Source organism: Nannospalax galili, unplaced genomic scaffold, assembly GCF_000622305.1.
Source record: "Nannospalax galili isolate Female #2095 unplaced genomic scaffold, S.galili_v1.0 scaffold231, whole genome shotgun sequence".
Taxonomy (NCBI): Eukaryota; Metazoa; Chordata; class Mammalia; order Rodentia; family Spalacidae; genus Nannospalax; species Nannospalax galili.
The window spans coordinates 1,774,382-1,798,622 of NW_008330120.1; the positions used below are offsets into that span (position 1 = coordinate 1,774,382).

Genomic DNA, 24,241 nt, shown 5'->3' on the forward strand with positions numbered 1-24,241 from the left:
CTGAGAATGGAGCTCAGTTGATAGAGTGCTTGCCTAGAATGCACAAAGCCCTGGGATTGCTCCCCAGCACCATATAAATCAGGTGTGGTGGTGCAAGCCTATGACCCTAACATGTAGGAGATAGAGGCAAGAGGATCAGAAGATCAAGGTCATCCTTAGCTACATAGCAAGTTCAAGACTATCCATGGATGCATGAGACCTTGTGTCTAAACAAAGTTTTTTCCATGGTAAATAATATTGACTGAATTGCATTTTTTAAGGGGTATGAATGTATTGCTTGCATGTAGGTAGGCGCACCATGTTGTGCAATGCCCTTGGAGGTCAGAAGATGGTGTCAGATCCCCTGGGACTGAAGTTACAGATGGTTGTTAGATGTCATGTGGGTGCTGGGATTTGAACCCGGCTCCTCTGCAAGAGCAGCCAGTGCTTTTAGCTGCTGAGCTATCTCTCCATCCCCTCATATTGGTGGACTTTTAACACTATGCATTCTCTTGGTAGAAAACAATAGCAATCTATTTTAATTGTATATATCACTTGCTTCAATTTGCCAATGTTATATGAGGGATCTTAATTCATTTTTCAGGAGGCCAGCTACTTTGCAATCTTCTTGCCATGTTTTTGTCGGGTTTGGTATCTGAATTATACTGGTCTTATAAGATTATTGAGAAATCCCTTCTGTTTTCAAATTTGTCTTAGAGTTATATCTTCCCCTCTTTGTGTTCTTCATAATATTCACCAGCAAAGCACTTTGCACCCAGAACGTTATTGTTAGGAGAATTCAGTAATAAAACCAATGACTTTAATAGATTCTAAATATCTCTTTGGTTTGGGTAAGTTGTGTGTTTCAAGGGATTTGTCTGGTTTGTCTGAACAGCTGGATTTATTGACATAAAATATCCCATTATTCTTTTGTTACCTTTTTGGTATCTGTAGGATCTATAATGATGTTTCCTCTTTAATTCTGATTTTGTAATTTGTTGGGTTCTCCATTGTTCTTGGTTAATCCTGCCAGAAACTTTGAGAGAAATTTACTGAGATATACTTGACATGTAATAAATTGTGGGTAAAGCATGTGATTTGATAAATTCTGATTATTCCAACTTCATTCTGTTGCTGTATTAAATCTCTCTGACCAGAAACAACATGGGGAGGAAAGTTTTATTTGGTCTACACTTCGAGGTCATAGTCTGTCACTGAGGGAAGTCAGGAGAGGAGCTCAAGGCAGGAACCATGGAGGAATGTTGTCTACCTGTCTCACAGGAGCATGTCAGCTAGCTTTCTTATTAAACACCCCAAGGGCTATCTGCCTCAGGGTGGTGCTCCTCATGATGGCTTGTCCTTCATCAATTAATAATAAAGACAATCTCCCATAGATCAGTCTGATCTAAGCAATTCCTCAGTCAGTGCTTTCTTCTCAGATGACTCTAGGCTTAGTCAAGTTGACAGTTAAAGGATCCTGCTAGAGTGTGAATGATGACACCTGCAAAACTGTTGCCACAATTAAGAAATGAACATTGCTATCACCAACAAATTTGAATGATATATGACTAGGAACCTACCCTTCCTCCCCCACCATTTTCATATATCCACAAACTTGTCCTTTGTAACTACAGATTCGTACTTTCTAGACTTTTATGCAGAGTACGTACTAGTTGTTTTATCTGTCTTCTCTCAACCAGCCTAATGATTTTGAGATTCACCCATATTATTGCATGTGTCATGAGGATTTTCTAAATATTATTATATTCAACAGAAATACCAAAATTTGGTCCTTCATTCATCTTATGATGGAGGTTTCAATAGTCTCCAGTTTTCACCCAGGACAAATAAAATAAATGTGGACATTAGTCATATGTAGGAATTTATGTGGATGAATGAATACCAGTTCCTAGCAGTGGAGTGATGGGTTCTGTTTAATGTAAAAAAGAAAAACTTGTGGAATCTGTAAGCACTTTTGGCATCATGGCGGTGGTGGAAATGGATTGACAACTCTTGGATGTTCATTTGGAACAATGATACTGTCCTGGATTATTTTTCAGAAAGAAGTAATTCTTTTCATGACAGGATGTGTGACAATAAAGTGGTCAAAATGCAGAGGTTAACATTAAAATACTTGAGTCAAGAAGTTGATTTGAACACATTCTTTTTCGTGCTCAAGAGCCCATCCTTTCTATCATTTGAAAGCAATAATGAGTGACAGCCCCCTGCTCAAGTTATCCTCCCACTGGTTGGTTACCATGTCGTTTATATGCCCTACCATGATTACTATGCCATCTCTGGAGTCATCTGTCAGATACCAGACTTGGGGCCAGTTATAACTGCAGGGTGCTTACTGTGGTGAATGGCAACCATCAGCCTTTGATGAAGCTATGACCATACTGTCGTCACCTTCCAAAAGGGCACCAGTGACACCTCAAAGATCATGAAGAACAAAATAAAATCCAAACCTAAACCCAAAAGGGAAGAAGAAACATGCTGTGTTGTTCAGAGACAGCATGTGGGTGCTTTTCTCAGACCTCAGACGGAAGTTTCCACCCAGGTTTGTTCACCAAATGTCTAGAGAAAAGCCTGTCCCAGTGGATCAAAGGGAGTGGAACCTCTACCGGAAACTGTGAAGTCTGAGGAGAAAGAGATCACAAAAACTGTCTAAAAGACTGTGAGCACTAAAGGTTCCCCTGAGAAGGGACTCAGACTACATAGCAAGACTTCTGTCAGCCACCATACCCAGCTCCGCAGGAGGCGCTCAAGCCTTCGAACAACAAAAGCCTCTTATTTGTACGGAATGTGCTTGTTCTTTAAGAAGACATTATCCATCTCCTGCTTTCTCTGCGACTATTTCTATTTTTATTTTATGTGTATGAGTGTATTGCCTACATGTGTATAAGTGCACTTATGTAGTGCAATACCTGTGGAGGCCAGAAAAGCGGAGTTGGATCCCCTGAAACTGGAGTTACAGATGGTCGTTAGCTGCCATGTGGGTGCTGGGAACCAAGCCTGGGTCTTCTGCAAGAGCAGACAGTGCTCTTAACTGCTGAGCCATCTCCCCAGTCCCCATGTGATGATTTCTTATCCATCTTTTGTAACCTTTCCTCCGCTGGGCTTGGGCAGTGCACCCAACTGACAAATATGCCAGTATATATCTTGAAAATCCAAAACAAAATGAAGGTATTTGTATGTATTAATATAAAAGCTTCGTGCCAACCTCTTTCCAAAGTGATTATATAATTTTATATTCTCGTCAATGAGGGGCTGTGATAGTTCCAGTTGCTCTGTATCATCATTTTATAACAAACTACCATTGTTATAGTTGTGCAATGCTATTATGTTGTAGCTTCGATGTGCAATTGCCTACTGACAAGGGATATTGGGTGACTTTTCATGTGCTTATCTGATGTCTATCTCTGTTTCCCAGTGCCATGTCTGCTCAGATATTCAAGCCAATTTAAAAATTTGAGGCCTTTATATTGTGGGAAAAAAGTACTTTCTCCAGTGTGTTTTCATAAATTTTTCCTTCCAGATTCAGATTCCTCGGCTTTTTCTTTCTTTTTTCTTCAAATGAAGAAAACTGTTATTTTTATTTATGTGTATGCACGTGTCTGAGTGTGTGTATGGGCACATGTGTGCAGATGCCCACAGAGGCTAGAAGGAGGGCATCAGATCCCCTGGAGCTAGAGTTGCAGGTAGTTGTGAGCTGCCCACCATGAGTGTTCAGAACCAAATTGAGTGGTGTCTTCCTTTAGTAATAGGGTCTTGCCATCTGGTTACGGTGGGCAACCAAGAGCAGCGTCAATAGCCTGTGTTGATTTGAGTGCCTCTAGGGCTTCCCTGACGAATAGGGAGACTTTTATTTAATAAGCCATGTTATCTGGGAGCAGCATTTTTCACCCTCATGTGACACCTCTGTTCAGACTTCATTTTCACCGTTGTTGTTATATTTTAATTAGCTTTCCAACCAGTGAGGGTTCATAATGCTTTATCACACATCCTTAGCTTTGATTAAAACAACCTCTACGTCTCCTATTTCTCAGCCCTGCCCCTTCCCACCTTTAACTCCCAGCATTCTCCCTGTTTTTTCATATCAAGTGTTCCACTCTCCCTTCTTGTGATGGTTTTTTTTTTTACTTGAGTTACAAGAACATACATTCCCCATGGCTTCTTCATGCACGCTTCATTTGATTTAACTCTTCCTTGCCCCTCATTGCCCTTCACACTCCCATCATTTCACTACCTCCTTGAGCCGTTCTGCCCCCAGTATCCTCCCATCGTCCTTCTGTTTTACCTGTATTTTACTATCCCCCTCTCTAAATTTATTCCCCCACAACAGCCCATTTCAGATTTCCTGGCTTCCACATGTACCCCAGGTTAAATACATGAAACAAAAGATTTGAAGCTAGGATCCAAATACAAGATAGAATTTGTGGGTTTTGTCTTTTGAGGCCCGAGAGACCTCAGTCAGGATAATTTTTTCTAGTTCTATCCATTTACCTAAAAATTTCATTGTTCTGTATAGCTGAATAATATTTCATTGTGTATATGCACCACATTTTCATTATTCATTCATCAGTTAATAAACATCTAGGTGATTCTATTTCCTGGCTATTGCGAATAGAGTGGCATTGAACATGGATGTGCAAGTTCTCTGTTAGTAAGATGTTGGGTAATGCCCAGGGGTGGTGTAGCTGGGTAGTATGGCAGCTCTGTTTCTAGTTTATTGAGAACCCCCCAGACTGATTTCCAAAGTGGATGCACTGGTTTACGCTCCCATCAATAGTATGTGAGTTTCCCTTTTCCACATCCACGTGAGCGTTTGTCATCACTCATGTCCCTAACGATGACCATTCTGATGGTGTGAGGAAGAATCTTGAAGTCATTCTAATCTGCATTTCCCTGATGGCTAAGGCTGTTGAACACTTCCATTTGTATTGAGCAGAAGGGCTCAAGGAGGTAGTGAAATGATGGGAGCGTGGAAATGAGGGGTAAGGAAGAGTTAAATCAAACAAAGCACCATGAAGAAGCCACGGGGAACCCATGTTCTTGCAACTCAAGTAATAAAATCCCAAGAAGGGAGAGTAGAACACCTGATATGAAGGGACAGGGAGAGAGCTGGGAGCTCGTTTTTCTTTGATAACTTTCTGTTTAGACCCATAACCCATTTAAAGAGTTGCATTTGGTTTCTTGATCCTTAGTTTCTTTTAGTTTATGTGTTCTAGACACCAGTCCTCCATCAGATGTAGAGTTGGCAAAGATTTTCTCCCACTCTGTGGCTGCCCCTTCACGTGATTCACTTGATTTTCTTTGCTGTACAGAGGTCTTTTAGCTTATGAAGCCCATGGGTCAACTGTTGGTGTTCGGAGTCCTTTTCAGGAAGTTGTTATCTGTGCCTCTATGTTGAAGCGTAGTCCCTACTCTGCCTCTCGCAGTTTCAGGGTTTTTGGTCTTACGTCGAGGTCTTTGATGCATTTTAAGTTGAATTTTGAGCAAGGTGAGAAGTAAGGATCTGGTTTTATTTTTCTGCCCACTGACATCCAGTTTTCCCGCCAACACTTGTTGAAGATGCTCTTTTTTTCTAATGCATGTTTTGTCAAAAATCATAAAGATATTTGTAAATATATGAAGCTATATCTGGCTCTTCTGTTTTATTGAGCTGTGAGCCTGTCTTGTGCCAATACATCTTGTTTCCAATGTTATGGCTCTGTAGTGTAGTTTGAAACCCGGTACGGCACTACCCCTCACCACATTCTTTTTGTTCAGTGTTACTCTGACTATTCTTGCTTTCTCTGTTTCTATTTTGAGATTTTTTTTCCTATATCTGTGGAGAAAGGCCCTGGTATTTTGATTGGGATTGTGTTGAATCTGTAGATTACTTTTGGTAGAATGGTCATTTCTACAAAACTAATTCTACCAGTCCATGAACACAGGAGGTCTTTCCATCCTCTGGGGGCTTCCTCTGGGGCCTTCCTCAATTTCCTTCTTTACTGTCCTAAAGTTTTCACTGTAGAGTTCATTTTATGTTTTTATTAGATTGATTCTCCCATATTTTTGTGACTATTGTGAATAGGATTCTTTTCCTGATTTCTCTTTCAGTGTGTTTTGTCATTGATATGTAGGAAGGCTACAGACTTTTGTATGTTATATCCTACTACTGTGATTAAAAGTATGTATCTGCTCTAAGAGCTTTTTTTGTGGTGTCTTTTTTTGTGGTGTAGAATCATATCATCTGAAAATAAGGACACTTTGACGTTTTTCCTGTGTGTAACCCCGTTTTAATAAAAGAATGAAACACAATATTTATTAGTACTTACAAAAATACAGTATAAAGAAATATTTAAATAATGAAAACCATAACTAAAACTCAGCTTTCCCAGAAAGGTGGGAGTCCCTCCTAGAGTCATAGGTGGACACCACCTGTTTCAGGACTTATTTTGCAATGAAGATGTGTTATGCATTGAGAGAATATTCACAGGGCATGAAGAACATATACATATGCCCTCATCACTATATCTTTAAAAATTACCTTTTCTTGTTCTCATTTCTAAACATTATAATTTACCCACACACGCTTTTGTTTACATATCTACATGTATATATTTTAAAGGATAGGATTCACATATGAGGGAGAACGTATTTTTTTTTTCTTTCTAAGATTGGGTGACTTCATTTGATATTATACAGTCAAGGCCCATCCATTTTCCTGTGAATTTTATAACTTCATTTTTCTTCAGAGCATAATTCCATTTTATGTATGTACCAGATTTTCATATTCCATTCATTGCTGATGGGCAACTAACTTGATTCTATCTCCTTGTTATAGTGAATAAGGCGGTAATAAACATGGGGTACAAACACCTCTATGATAAGGTCTAGAGTTCTCTGGATATATGCCCAGGAGTGAAATAGCTGGGTCATATGGGAGTTCTATTTTTTATTTTTTTTGAAGAACCTCTAGATTGATTTCCACAATGACTGCATTAATTCGCAGTCCCACAAGCAGTGAATACAGTTCTTCCTTCTCCATAACCTCTCCAACATTTGTTAGATTTCTTGATGACAGCCATTCTGACTGGGGTGAGGCGGTATCACAAAGCAGTTTTAATTTGCATTTCCCTGATGACTAGAGATGTTGAACACTTTTTAAGTAGCTATAGGTCATTTGTATGTCCTTTTTTGAAAACTATCTATTTGGGGCTAGAAAGATGGTTCAGAGGTTAAGAGCACTGACTACTCTTGCAGAGGGACTGGGATTGATTCCCAGCACCCAGGTAGTGGCTAACTGTCCATGACTCCAGTTCCAGAGGATCCAACATCTTCTGACCTCCATGGGTATTGTACAACACAGATGCACTTGTACATATCCAGGCAATGCACTCATACACATAAAATAAATAAATGAATAAAATATTTTTAAAAAAGAAAGCTAGTCAAGTCATTAGCCCATTTGTTGATTTGTAGTTTTATTTCCTTGGCATTTAATTTCTATAGTTCTTTGTAAATTCTGCATGTTAACCTCTTGTCTGAGATATAGCTAGTAACTGTGGGCTCTCTCTGTGCTCTGGATGATTGTTTCCTTCACTGTACAGAAAAATTTTAATTTCTTATAGTCCCATCTGTTGATATCTGGGGCTAATTCCTGTGCCACTGAAGTTCTGTTCAGAAAGTTCTTGCCCACCTCGGTGTCCTGAAGCATATTACTTTTTTTTTTTGTCTCAAAGTTTCAGTATTTTAGGTTTTAAATTAAGATCTTTGACCCATTTAGAATTGATTTTTATTCAAGATGAAGGATATAAATCTATTTTCATTCTTCTGCAGGTGAAAGCCAACTTTGCCGGCACAATTTGTTGAATAGTCTATCTTTTTCTCCCCCAACGCACGTTTTGCCTCCTTTGTCAAGAATTAGGTGATATAGATTTGTCATTTTGTTTCTGAGTCCTCTATTCGGCGCCACTGGTCTGCCTGTGTGTTTTTATGCCAGTGCCAGTCTGTTTTCATCTCTACAGTTCTGTAGTATAATTTGAGGTTGGTTATTGCAATGCCTTTAGCTCTGTTCTTGCTCCTTAGGATTGCTTTGGCTGTTTGTAGTCTTCTGGAGTTGCATAAGAATTCATGGATTGTTTTTACCTAGATCTGTGAACTATGACATTGGACTTTTGATAGATATTGCATTAAATTTGTATTAATTTTGGTAGTACAATCTTTTCTACAATATTAGTTCTGCCAATCCAGGAGCACAGGAGGTCTTTCTATCATCTAATACATTTTTTATTTCCTTTTTCAATGTCTTATAGAGGTCTTTCTCTTCTTTAGTGAGATGTACTCTTAGGTACTTAAATTTTTGGAGTTATTTGAATGGGATATTGTTCCTAATTTCTTTCTCTGAGAGTATATTGTTGGTGTATATGAAGGTTACTATTAAAAATATTGGTTTTTATATCCTGCAACACTACAGTGTTTATTAGGTCTAGGAGCTTTCTAATAGATTCTATTGACTTTTTTTTCCTATTGGGGTTCGTAGAGTATAGAATCATGTCATAGGAAAGTAAGAACCTTTCTCAATTTTAGTCCCTTTATGTCTTTTCCTTGTTTAACTGCTGTAACTAAAACTTGAAGCCCTGTATTAAATGAGAGGGAAGAGTGGACATCCTTGTCTGGTTCTGATTTTGGAACAAACGCTCTGAGTTTGTCTCTATTTAATGTAATGTTGGCTATACGTTTGTTTTATATAGTCTTTATTATTTTGTGGTTCGCTTCATCTATTCCTAGGGCCCCTGGGACTTTTATCATGAAAGCCTGTTGAACTTTGTCAAATGCCTTTTAAACAACAATTGAGATGATGATGTGGCTTCTGTCCTCAGTGTGTTTATAGAATATATTACATTTATTGATTTACATATTGATTTACCAACCTAGCCTTTCTGGGATGCCCACTTGGTCATAATGTATGATCTTCTTCTTAATATGTTGCTGAATTAGGGTTGTTGAGAAATTTGGCATTTATGTTTATCAGAAATTGGTCTGTAACTCTCGTGTGTGTGTGTGTGTGTGTGTGTCTGGTTTAGGTATCAGAATAATACTGGCTAAATGGAATGAATTTGATAGTGTTCTTTCATTTTCTTTCTTTCTTTTTTTTTTTAAAGTTTGATAGAATCCTGTTCAGTCTTGGGTTTTCTTTAAGGGGGGACTTTTGGTTACAACTTCAATCTCACTGCTTATAATGTGTCTAAGTTATTTATTCTGATTTTAATTTGGTAGATGTTATGATTTAGAAATTCTACTTCTTGGTTTTCATGCTTTTTAAAGTATAAATTTTCAGAATTCTCTAATAAAGTTCTGTATTTCAGCCTGCTGTAATGACATCCTTTGATCTCCATTTCTTCACTTGTGTCTTCTTCCTCTTTTTTTCTGAAGTTGATTAAGGGTTTGTGCATTTTATTAACTTCTTCAAAGAATCAACTCTTCATCTGACTTTGTATACTGTTCTTTTGGTCTTGATTTCACCAATTTCTTCCCTAACTCTTATTGTTTCTTGCTGTTTTCTGAGTTTGGGATTGGCTGCCTGTTGTTTTTCCAGAGCCTTGAGGTGCATCATTAGGTCTTTTACTTGACATCAGATTTTTGGGGGGAGGATTTATTCATTTTCATTTTGTATCTGTGTATGAGTGTTTCACGTGCAGGTTTGCTAGTGCACCCACGGCACCCACAAGGGCCAGGGAAGGTGTTGTATACTCTGGAACTGTAGTTAAGGTAGGTTGTTAGCTGACATGTGAGTGCTGGGAACCAAACCTGGGTCCTGTGCATGAGCAGCCAGTGCTCTTAACCAATAAGTCACCTCTCCAGCTTCATGACATTTCTCAGATATTTTCTGGAGACAGGGTCTCCTTGTAGCCTCAGCTGGTCCAGAACTTACTATGTAGACCAGTCTGACCTTGATCTCACAGATACTGGCCTGCCTCTGCCTCCCAAGTGCTGTGTCTAAAAGTGTGTGCCAGCATTCCTGGCCCATCTCTCAGATCTTTTCAGGTGATCACTTATTACTATAAACTTCTTTTAGGACTGCCTTGGCTGCTTCCCAGAGTTTGTGTCAGGTTGGGTTTTCATTATCATTTGTCATAGGAATTTTTAAGTTTTTTCTCTGATTCCTTGAGGGACCCATTTTTCATTCAAAAATGTATTGTCTGATCTCCAAATATTCTTGTGGTTTCTGTAGTTTCCCTTGTTAATTTCTACTTTTATTCCATTGTGGTCTGTTACAATGCAAGGAATAATCTTTTTAAAAAAATTTATTGACATTTGCTTTGTGTTCTGTTATGACCGATTTTTGAATAAGTTCCATGTGCTGCTGAGAAAAAATGTGTATTCTGTATCTTTTGGGTGAAGTATTCTGTATATACCTGTTGAGTTAATCCACAATGTATTTTAGTCTGAAGTGTCTTTGCTTGTCTTTAGTTTGGAAGACCCATCTAAATTTGAGAGTGTGGCGTTGCAGTCTCCCTCTGCTGCTGTGTCAGGACCTATATGGGGCCCATTTTTATACCCCTTAGTGTTTGTTTTATAAAATTAGGGGCATTTTAGTGTATATTTTATAATATTCAGTGCATAAATGTTTACAATTGTTATATCTTCTTTACAGATTGTGCCTTCAGTTATGTGCAGGGCCTCTTTTGATCTCTTCTAATTAGTGTTTGTTTGAAGTTTACACTATCCAGTTTAAGGATAGCGATCCCTGCCTGTTTACAGTTTCCTTAGGCTTTGTAGCTTGTTTCCCATCCCCTGATACTGAGTTTCTTCATATCTTTGCTGGCTAGGTGTGTTTCTTGGAGACAACATATAGTTATCTCTTGTTTTAAATCCAGTCCATTAGTCTACATCTTTTTTGGAGACAGGGTCTCCCTGTAACCCCAGCTGGCCTGGAACTCACTATGTAGACCAGGCTGGCCTCAAACTCACAGAGGTCCCCATGCCTCTGCCTCTCTACTGCCAGGATTAAAGGCGTGTACCATAAGTCTTGGCTCATTTTTCTTTAATTTGTGATCAAATTTTTATCTTGTGCTCTTTGAAGCAGACCTCAAGCCAATATGCTCAGAGGGACTTTAAAAACAGGTGATTATATTCCATCATGAAGAAGCTATAATGATGATAAATCCCCAGAAACAGAGGGTTGGTGCACTCAGCTTCATTCATAAAAATTACTGCCGGACATGTACGCATGGATAGAGCCCCATGCAATAATGGTGGGTGACTTCAGTATCAGACTATCATCAACAGACTGTCACCAAGACAAAAACAAACATACAAAACCCAAATCCTGCCCTACTAGAAGGCCGGTATTGCATGGATACAAAACCTGCACTCACACAACACAGCAACGGAAAGGGACCTGTCAACGGATTCCTTTGATTGATAATGGGACAGAAATGTTCACTACATTCTAGAAAATGGAATCAAGAACTCATTGAAAAACTCACAGACCACGATCAGGATGGTTTCACTCTAGCCATGCCCTGATGGTTCAAGATATCCAAATCAATGAACATAAGAGTCAAGGACAGAAAATCACCTGACCATCTCATAGATACAGAAAAGGCTTTTGACAAAACTCAAGGTCCCTTCATGATAAAAATCTATAAAAGAAATATGGGAATAGGCCAGACATAGTTATGTAGGCCTTTAATGCCAACTCTTATAGGCAGAGAGAGGCAAGAGTATATTTGTGAGCTGGAGGCCAGCCTGGTCTATATACTGAGATCAGGAACAGCCAGGGCTAGATGGTAAGATTTTTGTCTAAAATAAACAAACATACAAAGAAAACACTGGGAATAGAAGGGCCAGAGCTCCTGTCTCCATGGATGGCCACATACTTGTGTGCACATAGGCAGCAATAATCGGACTCAAGGTTATTAATAACAAAACTAAAAAGAGAACAGGACGTTGGGAGCGAGATCAGGTGGTGGCGTTAGGGGGAGTGTGAGGGAAGCATCAGTGGAGGGATATGATCAATATATGCTACATGGATGCATGAAACATTCAAAGAATACAACTTGTTATTTAATAAAAAGGACCAAAGTTGCAGCACAGAGACTACACACAGCACACCTGTAGGCAACGGTGTACGAAATGAGGGCAACGGAAAGTATTTCCCCTAAAATCAGGAATGAAACGGGGTGTCCACTCTCTGTTCTTATTCAGTGTAAACAACAAAAGAAGAGAAGCCAATCAAGGGAGAAGAAAACAATCCTTTTTTGCAGATGACAGAAACAGACACTGAAAGGAACTTCCAGATGATGCCAAAAAGCTCTTAGATCCTATGGTCACTTTCAGTAAGTTCCAGGGCACAAAATCAGCATAGCAAAATAAATGGCCTTTCTATATACCAATAACAACCATTCTGAGAAAGAAATCAAAAGAATCCCATTTATATCGGCCTTAAGAAAATACCTATGGGTAAACAAAGCTTCATCTGAGGTGGCAACAGGCAGCTTTGGGGATTAGGTTTCTGGCTTTAGTTGTCCTAGACGGCACCATACAACAAAGCCTGTTACCTGTAGGACCCCACAGCACTGCTAGAACCAGATTTCTGCTTCCCCAGGTCCATCTGCACCTGGGGATTAGATTGCCTCACCTTTGAAGAAAACAGGGAGCATCTTGTGATCAGACATCCAGTCTGGTGGTCTCAGATTCAGTGTGAGTTTTAACTTCAAAGTTTCCAGGCCCCCCAGAGGATTGTGGTTTGTTTCCAGTGGTCTCTTAAGGGGATGAGTGGGTGGGGAGGGAAGGTCTCTTGGGTTCCAGTGCACACCGCAGGATTAGCAGTCTGCATCGCTGTGGTCTTGGAGGTCGCTTCCGGCCTGTGTTGTTGACTGCAGCTTCAGGCTGATGCATAGACTTTGGTGAGTCTGAAATTAGGGATCCTATCTGTAGCAAGTTCACAGAGTCCTGGAGATTTCTGGGTAACAGTCTTGTCTGGGTGCTTTTTGTCTCGGTGTGTTACCCAACGAGGAAGCTGTGACAGGATTACCTCAGGGATTTCATTAGACAATCAACACCGAGCTCTACCTGTCCTCCCGCAGACATCCCTACAGGGAGAATCCCAGGAGAACAGAAGCACCCACATCCTGGAGGAAGTCAAGATGGAAAGACAAACCCATTCCAAGAAATGGGACAAATGGAACAGAGAAACATAAAAATGTGATACGCCACCATGACCCGCCCCCAGGCCGCTAATTCCCACATAAGGGAACTGAAAACCACTGATAGCTAAGATGTCTGAGCAGGAACCCAGGGCTTTGCTTTTCAGAAGAATCGCTGGCTATTTGCTAACAGAAGACCCAAACACACAGATGCAGGAATCGAGGAACTCGATACAAGACCTCAGGAAGACAATCTCCAGAGCGAAGGAAACAGGCAGCAAACTGGAATGGAAAGTCCAAGAACAAGTCTGAAGATTGAAAGGGACATAAACAGGACATGTGAAATGAAGGAGACCGTCAGTGAAATAAAGCACAACGGACACTGTCATTTACAGACACGACCCTGCAGAAGAACGAGTTTCAGGGATAGATGATAAAGTCAAGGCAATAATACCAACAGACATATATAAGGAAAAACGTTAAGTAGTATGAGTGAAAGTTCCCAGAAATCTGTGATAGATTTAAGAAGGCGACCTTGAGAATCACGGTGGCAAAGAAGGAGCATATGTAAAATCAAATGGAATTGGCAGACTGTTCGACGTATTATGACAGAAAACTTACCAAACATAGCAAAAGAAATCGACGTTCAAACAGGAGGATCTATTCAAATGGACACAAGAAGAAACTAATGAGAGAGAGACTAAAAGACAATACGTAAAAACAATGAAATAGGTCCTTGGAAAAAGTAAACAAGATTGAGAAATCCTTAGCCGATCAGTCAGAAAGGGAGAACGCACGAACACAACTGAAGATCAAAATGGCATCACTACAACACACGCCAACGAAATACAGAACATTAGTATTGATTACTTTGTAACCCTGTACTCTAAAATCTGGAAAACCAAGAAGAAATAGAAGAATTTTTAAATGCATAACAACCATCAAAATATAAACCACAGTAATAATGACTTAAACAGACCCATTACAAGCAACGAGGTAGATGTAATCAAAAGTCTCCCTTTAAAGAATAACCCAGGACCAGCTGACTTTACTGCTGAATTCTGTCAAAATTTAAGGACATTCTCATCCCAATACTTCTTAACTTGTTCCATAAAATAGAAAGTAAAGGCATATCACCAAATTACTTTAATGGAGCCAGTCTTATTCTCATACACAAAGCAGATAAAGACATACCAGAAGAAAGAAGAAAACTGGAAACAACTGACCAATTTCTTTGATAGATGCAAACATTCTCAAGAAAGGACTTGCAAACAAAATTCAGGAGCATATTAAGAAGATCATAATTATGATCGAAAGGTCTTCATCTCAGAAAGGAAGGTTGGTTAACATATACAAATCAATAAATGTATTATACGATATAAGCACACTTAAGGACAAAACCACATAATCATTTCAATTGATGCAAAAAATTATTTGACAAAGTTCAGCATGCCTTCATGATAAAAGTTCTGGAGATGTTAGGAATACATAGAGTAAACCTCAAAATAATAAAGGCTATAAACAACAAACCTAGGGCAATGTTATATGAAATGGAGCCACATTGAAAACATTTCCTTTCAAATAAGGAGCAAGACAAGCATGCCCATCTCCTCTCTCTCCACAGTGCTCGGTGTCTTAGAGCGAGGGGAAAGGCACCAATGGAACAAAAACAGGGAGAGATCAAATATTCTTATTTGCACGACACAATTCTGTACTTAAACACCCTACAGAATCACCTAGAAAATTCCTAGATCTAATAAATATTTACAGTAAAGTTACAGGATACAAAATCAATATTTTTGAAAAAAATCAGGCTGGGCATGGTGGTGTATGCCTTTATCTCAGGAAGCAGAGGCAGGCAGATCTCTGTTTAAGGCCTGTCTGGGCCACATAGCAAGCTCCAGTTCAACTAGAGCTGTGTAGTGAGAACCTATCTTTAAAAAAAAATAAAATAAAATTTAAAAAGCCCCCAAATAGCCTTCTTATAGACCAACAATATGCTCTCAGAGAAGGAAACTCTGAGAATAGGAAAAATATCCAATTCTAAACAGCACTAAAAACAAATTAAGTACCTAGAAATGCAACTAACTGAAGAAAATAAAGCCCTCGCAATGGAAACATAGAAACAATGAAAAGGGAAATCAAATAAAATACTAGCTCACAGAAAGAAATCTCATGCTCCTGGATTGACAGAACCAATATAGCGAAATGACTGTGCTACCCAAATTAGTCTAAAGATTTAATGCAATACCTAGGAAAACTTCAGTGTCATATTTCACAGAACTAGAAGGAAAAAAAAAATCCAAGAGTTCATATGGAGCCATAAAAGAAAGCGAGTAGCTAGAGCAGAGTTTCAGAGTAAGAACACAGCAGGAGACGTCAAAACACCCAACCTCAAATTATGCTGCTAAGTCATAATGATCAAGACAGGCCGGTACTGTTATAAAAACCGATATGTACACGAATGGAACCGTATAGAGGACTCAGAAAGAATATGACAGATCTATTTCCATCTAATTCTTGACAGAAAGGAGGCAGAAACACACTTCAAATAAAAGGTAATCTATCCAAGAAATGGCGTTGGCAAAACTGGCTTTCCACCTAGGAAGAACAAAGTTAGACCCACGCTGTCCCCTTGCGCAAATCAATTAAAAATGGGTTAAATACCTTAACTTTAAATCTGAAATTCTGTAAATAGTTCCCTGACGAAAATATAGGGAAGACACTCAGGATGTCAGGTAGGGAAGGACTTTATGAGCACAACACCAATAGCATGGGAATTAGCCCAAGTATCAGCAGATGGAACTACAGGAGATTAGAATTTTTCTGCACAGCAGAGGAAACTTTCAGCAGAGCACACAGACAGCCCACAACTGAAGGGAATCTTTAAAACCATGCATCTGACAAGGTGCTAATAGCCAAAACAGAAAAGAAGTGCAAATTTTGAATACCAAGGAACTATATTAGCAAATGAATTTCCAACAAATTGAATAGACAGTTTTCAGAAAAAGAAATACAATGACAACTAGTTTTATCTCTTTATTTACTCTTGTATATGTTTTTTATTAAATTTTTATCCATTTCATATAAAACATCTTATCATCTTTACACTGCCTCCCCGATCCACAAACCCCACATCCCCCTCCCACTGGATTTCGTGCATTCTGTCGTATGTGTTAAGGTCTATCGAGTCAAGTTTGTCTATCTAGATGTCCCTCAGTGCAAGTCCATCTACTGAAGTCTAGTCAGCCTATCTAGAGTCTCTCCCTTAAAGAAGATCAGCTCTCCTTCACCCAGGAGTGATCAGTTGCCAATAGTTCCTCAGCCAAGCCTGGGACCTGCTGCCCGTTACCCCAGTTCTATGCTGGGTTTTTGTCTGACTGAGTTTGCATGGGTCTTGTGCATGCTGTCACCATTCCTATAAGTTCACACAAGCAAGTTTCCAGAGGTCTGAAAGCCTCTGTTTCCTTATGTTCATGCACCAACGCTGCTCTTATAATCTTTCCACCCCCTCTTCCGAAATGGTCCTCGACCCATGGGTAGGTGAGGTTTAAATAGGAGTCCTACCCAGGGACATGCACTCTGAAGTCTCTTATTCTCTATACTTTGGCTAGTTGTGACCTTCTGTGTGCATTGCACTCTGTTATATGAGGAAGCTTCACTGGTGTGAGTTGAGGGATGTATGAGTATTGTCTACCCCCGTTCCATTACGTTCCAGGAGTGTTAGGTGCGTTAGGTGCAGAGGTTCCATTGCAGATGTGCCGCTTAGGGCTGGGCATCTCTCAGACACTTCTCTGTGTGTGACCAGTTGTGGAACTCTGTAACAGTCTCCATCTGTTGCAAAAAGAAGCTTCTTTGATGAGCGGTGACTGGTGTACACCGGAGGAAAGACAGCATCTTCAACAAATGGAGCTTCCAAACAGCTATTTTTAAATTGCACAGCATCCCTGATCATCAGGGAGATGTAGTAAAACTATCGTGAGCTAGCACTTCATGCCAGTCAGAATGACTATTAACAAGAAGTCCATTCTGGTGTGGTGGTGCATTCCTTTAATTACAGCACTGGGAGGCAGAGGCAGGCAGAGCTATGTGACATCAAAGCCACTGTGGCTCTAGGTTCTAGGCCAGCTGGGGCTACAGGGAGACCATGTGTGAAAGAGAACAAAAGCAAAAAATCAAATCTGACAACAAGTGCTGGAGAGGATATGGGGAAAGTGGCCCCTTACTCACTGCTGGGGGAGTGCAAATTAGTACCGCCATTATGGAAATTCGTCTGGCCATTCCTCAAAAAATTAAAAATAGAGCCCCTATGACCCAACTATTACAGTTGTTGGCACATACCCAGAGGAATTCGTTTCTTACTATAGTATATTTATGTCCCGTTTATTGTTACTCTACAAAATATAGGAAGGAGATGGAAATAATCTAGCTGTCCATCAGCAGATGAATGGTAATGAAATTATGGTATGTATAAAAATGGAATATCAGGAGCTAGAGATATGGTTCAGCGGTTAAGTGCATTGGCCATTCTTGTAGGAAGACCTGGGTTCAAATCCCAGCACCCACATGGCAGCTAACAACCATACATAACTCCAGTTCCAGGGGATCCAATGCCCTCCTCCATCCTCAGTGGGCATTGTACAACACGGATGTGCTTACATATATGCAGGCGATATACTCACACACATAAAATAAAATAAATAAAATAGTTTCAAATGCAGTATTATTATTCAGCTCTAAAGAAAAATGAAATTAAAATTTTACAGAAAAATGAATGAACTTAGGTCATCCAGTATCAAGAAGTAAACATACACGTTCACTCTCATATGAGTTTCTTAGCCTTTACATATGTGTATGCAAACAAATGCATGTGTGGGGATCGTGTATTTAGGATTCAGAGCAAGGAAGGTTAATTACAAAGCAAAGGAACATGGTTTTTGTCCCCCCTACCCCCATGGTGGATGTGTGTATTCAATTTTCAGTCCACTGAAGTACCAGGAATCATTTCTGTTTTCCTTAAGAGTCCTATAAGGGTTCTCTCACTGGGGTGGGGACTGTGGGAGTTGGGCTTCCTTTTCCGTTTCATAGATAAATAGTGCAGCGAGAATTTGGCATGATTTGTTTGACATGTTGAACGAGAATACCATTATTGTACTTGGTGACTACTTTTTATTCTGTGCTAAACTGTGTAATAAAACTTTTAAAAAATTACAGGAACCCACCCAAGAAGGTGAAAAAACATTTACAATGAACCCTAAAATTCCTCCAGAGGTACAAAAGATCCTGAACAGTTAAAGCCATCCTGAGCACAAAGAGCAATGCTGCACAGATCCCAGTACTTAGTCTCAAACTACACTACAGAGCCACAGTGTAAACAGCCTGGTCTTAAACATAGGCACGGAGACTGGTAAGTGGAAGAGAGAGCAGAGAACTAGTCCACGCGGCTACGGCCACCTGACGCTTGACAAAGGCGCCACACAGGTACAAGCACAGCATCTTCAAGAAACGGGGCAGGGAAGACTCGACATCCACATGTAGAAGACTGAAATGACATTCCCAGCTCTCATGTAATCCAAAAATCAACTCAAGATGTGGCAAATGTCTAATTTAATAGCTGAAATGTGAAAATCCTGGAAGAAATTGATAAAAAGCACTTCAAGATCTGCTCATAGGCCTTGTGATCATGTCAAATTAAAGAGCGCCTGTCCAACTAGACAACAGTTGCTGCCGTTAAAGAGACAACACACAGAATTGGACAGTCTTTGACAGGTATTCAACTGAGAGTGGATTGACGTACAGATTATATGTATTTTTGAATTTATTTGATTTTTTAATGAAGTTTAGTACTGTTCCCAAAACCCTACAGGGCATAGACATATTCGAGTGGTACAAAATTTATAATTCAGGGGTGGCATGACCGGAGCGCACCCGGCGGTAGCTGTGGCCGCTGGAAGGGGACTGTTTTAAGGCTTTTAGAAATGTTACCATCGTGTCTGACACTCAAGAGGCTGCTGACCAACTCCTGAATGTGAACCTTCACGAGGAGAGAGCTGAGCCAGTGACAGGAAGTGATGTCAGAAGTGAGTCTGCGCCTCTCCACGTCCCTGTTGGAGCCACTGTGCCCACTGGTGCCCCCTGGTGCCCCCTGGCTCTGAGCAAAAAGCAGCAGGTGAGAGGGACTCAGCAAAGGTGGGGCAAGATATATTTTGGCGTTGCAGTGCGAAGTTTGGCTCAGGTTCAGTGTCTAAGATCAGCTGATAACTTGTTTGTGGTTGCTCCGGAGTTGAAAGATTACCAGTTCAAAAATACAAAGGAAGAACTGGGTGAAAAGCTCCCCTGGTCAGAACTTTTAAAAGTATGGCAAATTAACACCAGTTTACAGAAGGAAAAAGCGAAGATAGATTGGGATTCAAAGAAAGAGAAGACTGATTATGGACAAGGAGAGGAGTCAGATGAAAGACAGTAAAGAGAAGCTTGCCAACAGCACCCCGGATTCGCATATCTTAGACTATTATGAAAATCCGGACATCGAGGAGGAGGTAGGGATGGGATGTCTTGGCACCGTGTAAAGATGAGACTGATGAAAACTTAAGAGGAGACGCTGAGCCACAAGTGCGGAAGTTTAGAGTCACAGGCGACAGTGCAGGAATGAAACACTGCTTTGCCTCAAATGAGGCTGCAAGAGGTTTTGAGGGTGCTGTTCAAGGTTATTTTAAGTGGAAACTGATATGACCAACTTTGATGTGGAGGTAGGTATGCTCTGACTGATGGTTCAAAAAGTTTGTAATGGGTCGGGGGGATGGCTCAGTGGCTAAAGCACTGGCTGAGCCATCCTGAGAATCTGATTTGGGGTCCAAGCAGGGCATAGATGCGTGCATCTCTAACCCTAGCACTGGGAGGTAGACACAGGCAGTACCCTGGAGCTCACTGTCCAGTCCAGCTGAAATGAGAGGTCCGGGTTTAGTGAGAGACCAAACCTCAAACAATAAGGTAGCACTAGAGGTATGACACCCAGTGTCAACCTCTGGCCTCAGCATGGGCAAGCACACCTGCATGCACATATCCACACACATGACATACACAAGAATATTTTGTAGACTTTTCAGACTGCACTATTTTTTGTTAACTTGAGACAAATTAGACACACCTGGGAAGAGGAACCTCAATTGAGGAATTTCCTCCATCAGATTGGCCTGTGGCTATGTCTGTGGGTGTTTTCTTGATTGCTGGTTGATGTAAGGGGGCCCAGCCCACTGTGGGTGGTGCCATCCCTGGGCAGGTGGGCTGGGCTGTATCAGAAAAGTAGCTGAGCAAGTCAGGGGGAAGCAAGCCAGGGAACAGCTTCTGCCGTGGTCTGTGCTTCAGTTCCTGCCTCCAGGTTCCTGCTGGAGTTCCTGCCTCGACTTCCCTCAGTGACGGACTGTAATGTGAGAGATGTAAGATGAAATAAACCCTTTCCTCCCCCACCTCCAATTTATAATTCCCATGTCCTGAAATCACATGTGTGCATTGTTCATTTGAGGACTTATTTTACACTGAAAATGTGTTATATGTTGAGAGAGCAAAGGACTTACACTAAACATACTGTAATATGAGCCTACCACTATGCCTTTTAAAGATTAGCCTTTCTTTTTCTCCTTTCTAACTGTTACCGTATACCCACTTATCCACTTTATATTCATATATACAGTATAGGCTAGGATCCCCATAAGAGGGAGAACATTCAACTCTTCCTGAGACTGGGTGAGCTCAATTAATATTATATCTCCTCCATCCATTTTCCCGAGCATTTTGGAATTTCATTTTTCTTTAGAGCTGGATTCTATTTTATAGATGTATGAGGTTTTCTTTATCCGTTCATCTGTTATGGACAACTAAGGTCCCATTTCCTTACTGTAGTGAATAGGGCAGCAGTAAATACGGGGCTGCAAAAATCTGTCAAGGTATGGAGTTCTCTAGATACGTGCCCAGGAGTGAAATAGCCGGGTCATAGGGTAGTTCAATTTTTAGTTCTTGAGGAATGTCCAGATTGATTTCCATAATGTCTGTGCTAATTTTCACTCCCATCAGCAGTGAATAAGGGTTCCTCTTTCTCCACATCTTGTCAGACGTCTTGATGATAGATATTCTGACTGGGGTTAAGTGATATCACAAAGTAGTTTAAATTTGCATTTCCCTAATGACTGGCAATATTGAACTGAAAATAGTTGTTTTCATTTGTATTTCTGTTTTTGAAATTGTCCGTTCAATTCACCAGCCCATTTGCTGATGGATAGTTTTATTTCCTTGTTATTTAATTTCTGCTGTTCTGTGTTCAGAGTAGATGTTAGCCCCTCGGCTGACACGCAGCTGCTAAAGATTTCCTTCTATTCTGTGGGTGCCTATGCAGTCTGATGATAATTTCCATTGCTGTGCAGAGACATTTTAATTTAATGTTATTTCATCAGTTGATATTTGTGGCTAGATCCCAAGCTACTGATATTCTGTTCAGAAAGTTCCTGCCCATCTCAGTGTCCCTATGTTTTCTTGTAGAAGGTTCAGCATTTCAGGTTTTCAGTTAAGGTCTTTGACCCATTTTGAATTTTAACTTCGTGCAAGGTGAAAGATATGAACCTAATTTTACTTTTCTGCAGGCAGATAACCAGTTTTTTCCCAGAATCACTCGTTAAATGGGTTCTCTTTTTCCAAAAGTATGTTTTGTCAAACATTTGTGAAGACTTATGTGGAAATAGCTTTGTCATTTGTTTCTGGGTTCTCTATTCCTTTCCGTTGATCTACCTATCTGCTTTTAATGCCAGTGCCAGGCTGTTTTTAGCACTGTAGCTCTGTAGTATAACTTGAGGTTGGATATTGTGATGCCTCCATTTGACTCTTAATCTTGGAATTGTTTTGTTTACTTGCAATCTTTTGGGATTCTGTATAAATTCTTGAATTGTTCTCTTCTATAAAATATCTGAAACATGACCTTCAAATTTTGATAGGTACTGCATTAAATCTGCAGATTGATTTTGAAGTATAGGCTTTTCTGTAATATCAGTTCTGCAAATCCAAGAGCACGAAAGAACTTTCCTTCATCTAGTTTCTTCTTTGATAATCTTTTCCAGAGTGTCTGGAAGTTTCCATCGTAGAGGTCTTTCTCTTCTTTGGTGAGGTGCATTCCTAGAGAATTTGGGAGGAGTTATTTTCAATAGGATCCTTTCCTTAATTTATTTCTCTGAGACTATATATATGAAAGTTTAAAAACCTTGATTTTGCATCCTGCAACATTACAGTGTTCATTAGCTCTGGGTGTATAATGGTAGACTGTATAGGGTTTTTAGGACAGAACCTTGTTATATGACATAGGTGACAATTTGACTTCTTCCTTCCCTATTTTTACCCCCTTTATTCCTTTCTCTTGTCTAATCGCTAGGGCTAAGGCTTCAAACATTGTGTTAGTAGGAGAGTGGAGCGTGAGCATCCTTGTGTAGAGGAAATGCTCCTAAGCTGTCCATTGACTATACTGTTGGCTCTAGGTCTGTGGTATAGCCATCATTCTTTGGAGATTTGCTCCGTCTACTCCATCTATTTCCAGATCATTTACCACAGAGGCTTGTCCAGTTTTCTCAAGTGCTCGTCCCACATCAATCACTGTAATTTTGTGGTTTCTGTCCTTAGGTGTGTTTATATGGCGTATTCCATTTGTTGATTTGTGTATGTTGAACCAATGTTGCTTTTCTTGGGTGAGGCACAGAAAGCCATAATGTGTGATCTCATTAATGTGGTCCCGAATTTTGTTTGCAAGTATTTTGTTGAGAAATCATGTACCTATGTTCATCAAAGGCATCGGCCTATAGTTTTGTTGTTGTTACTGTTGCTGCTGTTTTGTCTTTATCTGATTTGAATAATACCGGCTTCACAGAAGGACTCTAGTAGTATTCCTTTATTCTTTGTTTTGTGGAGTAGATTAAGAATGATATAAAATCTTTCTTGAAATTTTGATAGAATATAACACTGAATCTGCCCAGTCCTGGCCTTGTCTTTAAGAGGAGATATTTGATAACAGCTCTGCCCTCACTGGTTGTAATGGGTCTATTTTAGTTATTTCTATCTTCAGGTTTAATTTTGGAAGATGATATGCTTTTCGAAATTCTTCTCTTTCTTCTAGGTCTTCTAGGTTTTTACAATATAAGTCTTCAAAGTATTATCTAATGCTCGGTGTTTCATTGGTAACTGTTGTAATGATACTTTTTATTTCTATTTTGATAATTTGTGTCTTCACTTGCTTCCATTTTACCAGGTTGGATAAGGCTTTTTCAGTTATTAAACTTTTCAAATAATTAAGCCTTTGATTGATTTTGTGTATTGTTCTTTCAGTACTGACTTCATTAACTACTTACCTAAACTTTATTATTTCTTACCATCTTGGTAAGGCTGCTTTTTGTTCTTCAAGGTCCTTGAAGTACATCACTCGGTTGTTTCTCAAATTTTTGTCCTTCTTAGATTATTTTTCTTTCCTTTTTATTGATTCTTTAGAATTTCATAAAATGCATTTGCTCGTATTCAGAACGCCTCCCCCATCTTCTCACAAATTCTCTCAAGTTTTTTAAAAACGCAACTTCAATTTTACTTTATTTTCCCCAGCAGATGGCTTTTCTTTACCCTTGTCAAGCCAGCTCTTTACATGGGATTTGGTGGAAGTCATGGTCAGCACCATACGTTTCAAAGTGTGGTGGCAGTGTTTGTTATTTCTGGGCTCCACAAGACTGGTTCCGGACCGCCTTACCACGAACGGCACAGCACACACAGCAATGCAGTCAACGTAGAGCTTGGAAACACAGATGTACCAAGACACTCACTTCAGAAATGTCCTTGATGGCAGTGGCCTCTACTATATTCACAATGAGGAACTTCTTAATGGCCTGTCCTTAGGCATGGGCCAGGTGCAGTTCCTGCCACAAATGGGCTCCACGTGGCCCTGGCCCTTTTCAGTGCACCCATTTTTTCTTCTTCTTTGACCCTCTTGGAACCAGACCCTAAAGAGGACCATTCTGATTTTTTTTTTTTATATGAGTAACTAGCACTATAAACTCTCCTCTTAAGACTGCCTTGGCTGCATCCCAGAGTTCTGACAGGTTGAG

At 40.0% G+C, this 24,241-nt stretch overlaps 1 protein-coding gene and 1 pseudogene across 1 annotated transcript in view; both read left to right on the forward strand.

Annotated features, from left to right (window-relative positions):
* Positions 1-1,984: 1,984 nt before the first annotated feature.
* LOC103741792 lies at positions 1,985-3,446 on the forward strand (annotated as a pseudogene).
* A 12,092-nt stretch (positions 3,447-15,538) lies between these two features.
* The window catches only part of LOC103741801 (THUMP domain-containing protein 3-like), a 46,564-nt gene continuing 37,861 nt past the window's right edge, over positions 15,539-24,241 (forward strand). Inside the window, 5 exon segments of the mRNA XM_029568257.1 lie at positions 15,539-15,555; positions 19,098-19,577; positions 19,579-19,668; positions 19,670-19,842; positions 19,845-19,870. Coding sequence (XP_029424117.1) covers positions 15,539-15,555; positions 19,098-19,577; positions 19,579-19,668; positions 19,670-19,842; positions 19,845-19,870 — 786 coding nt within the window.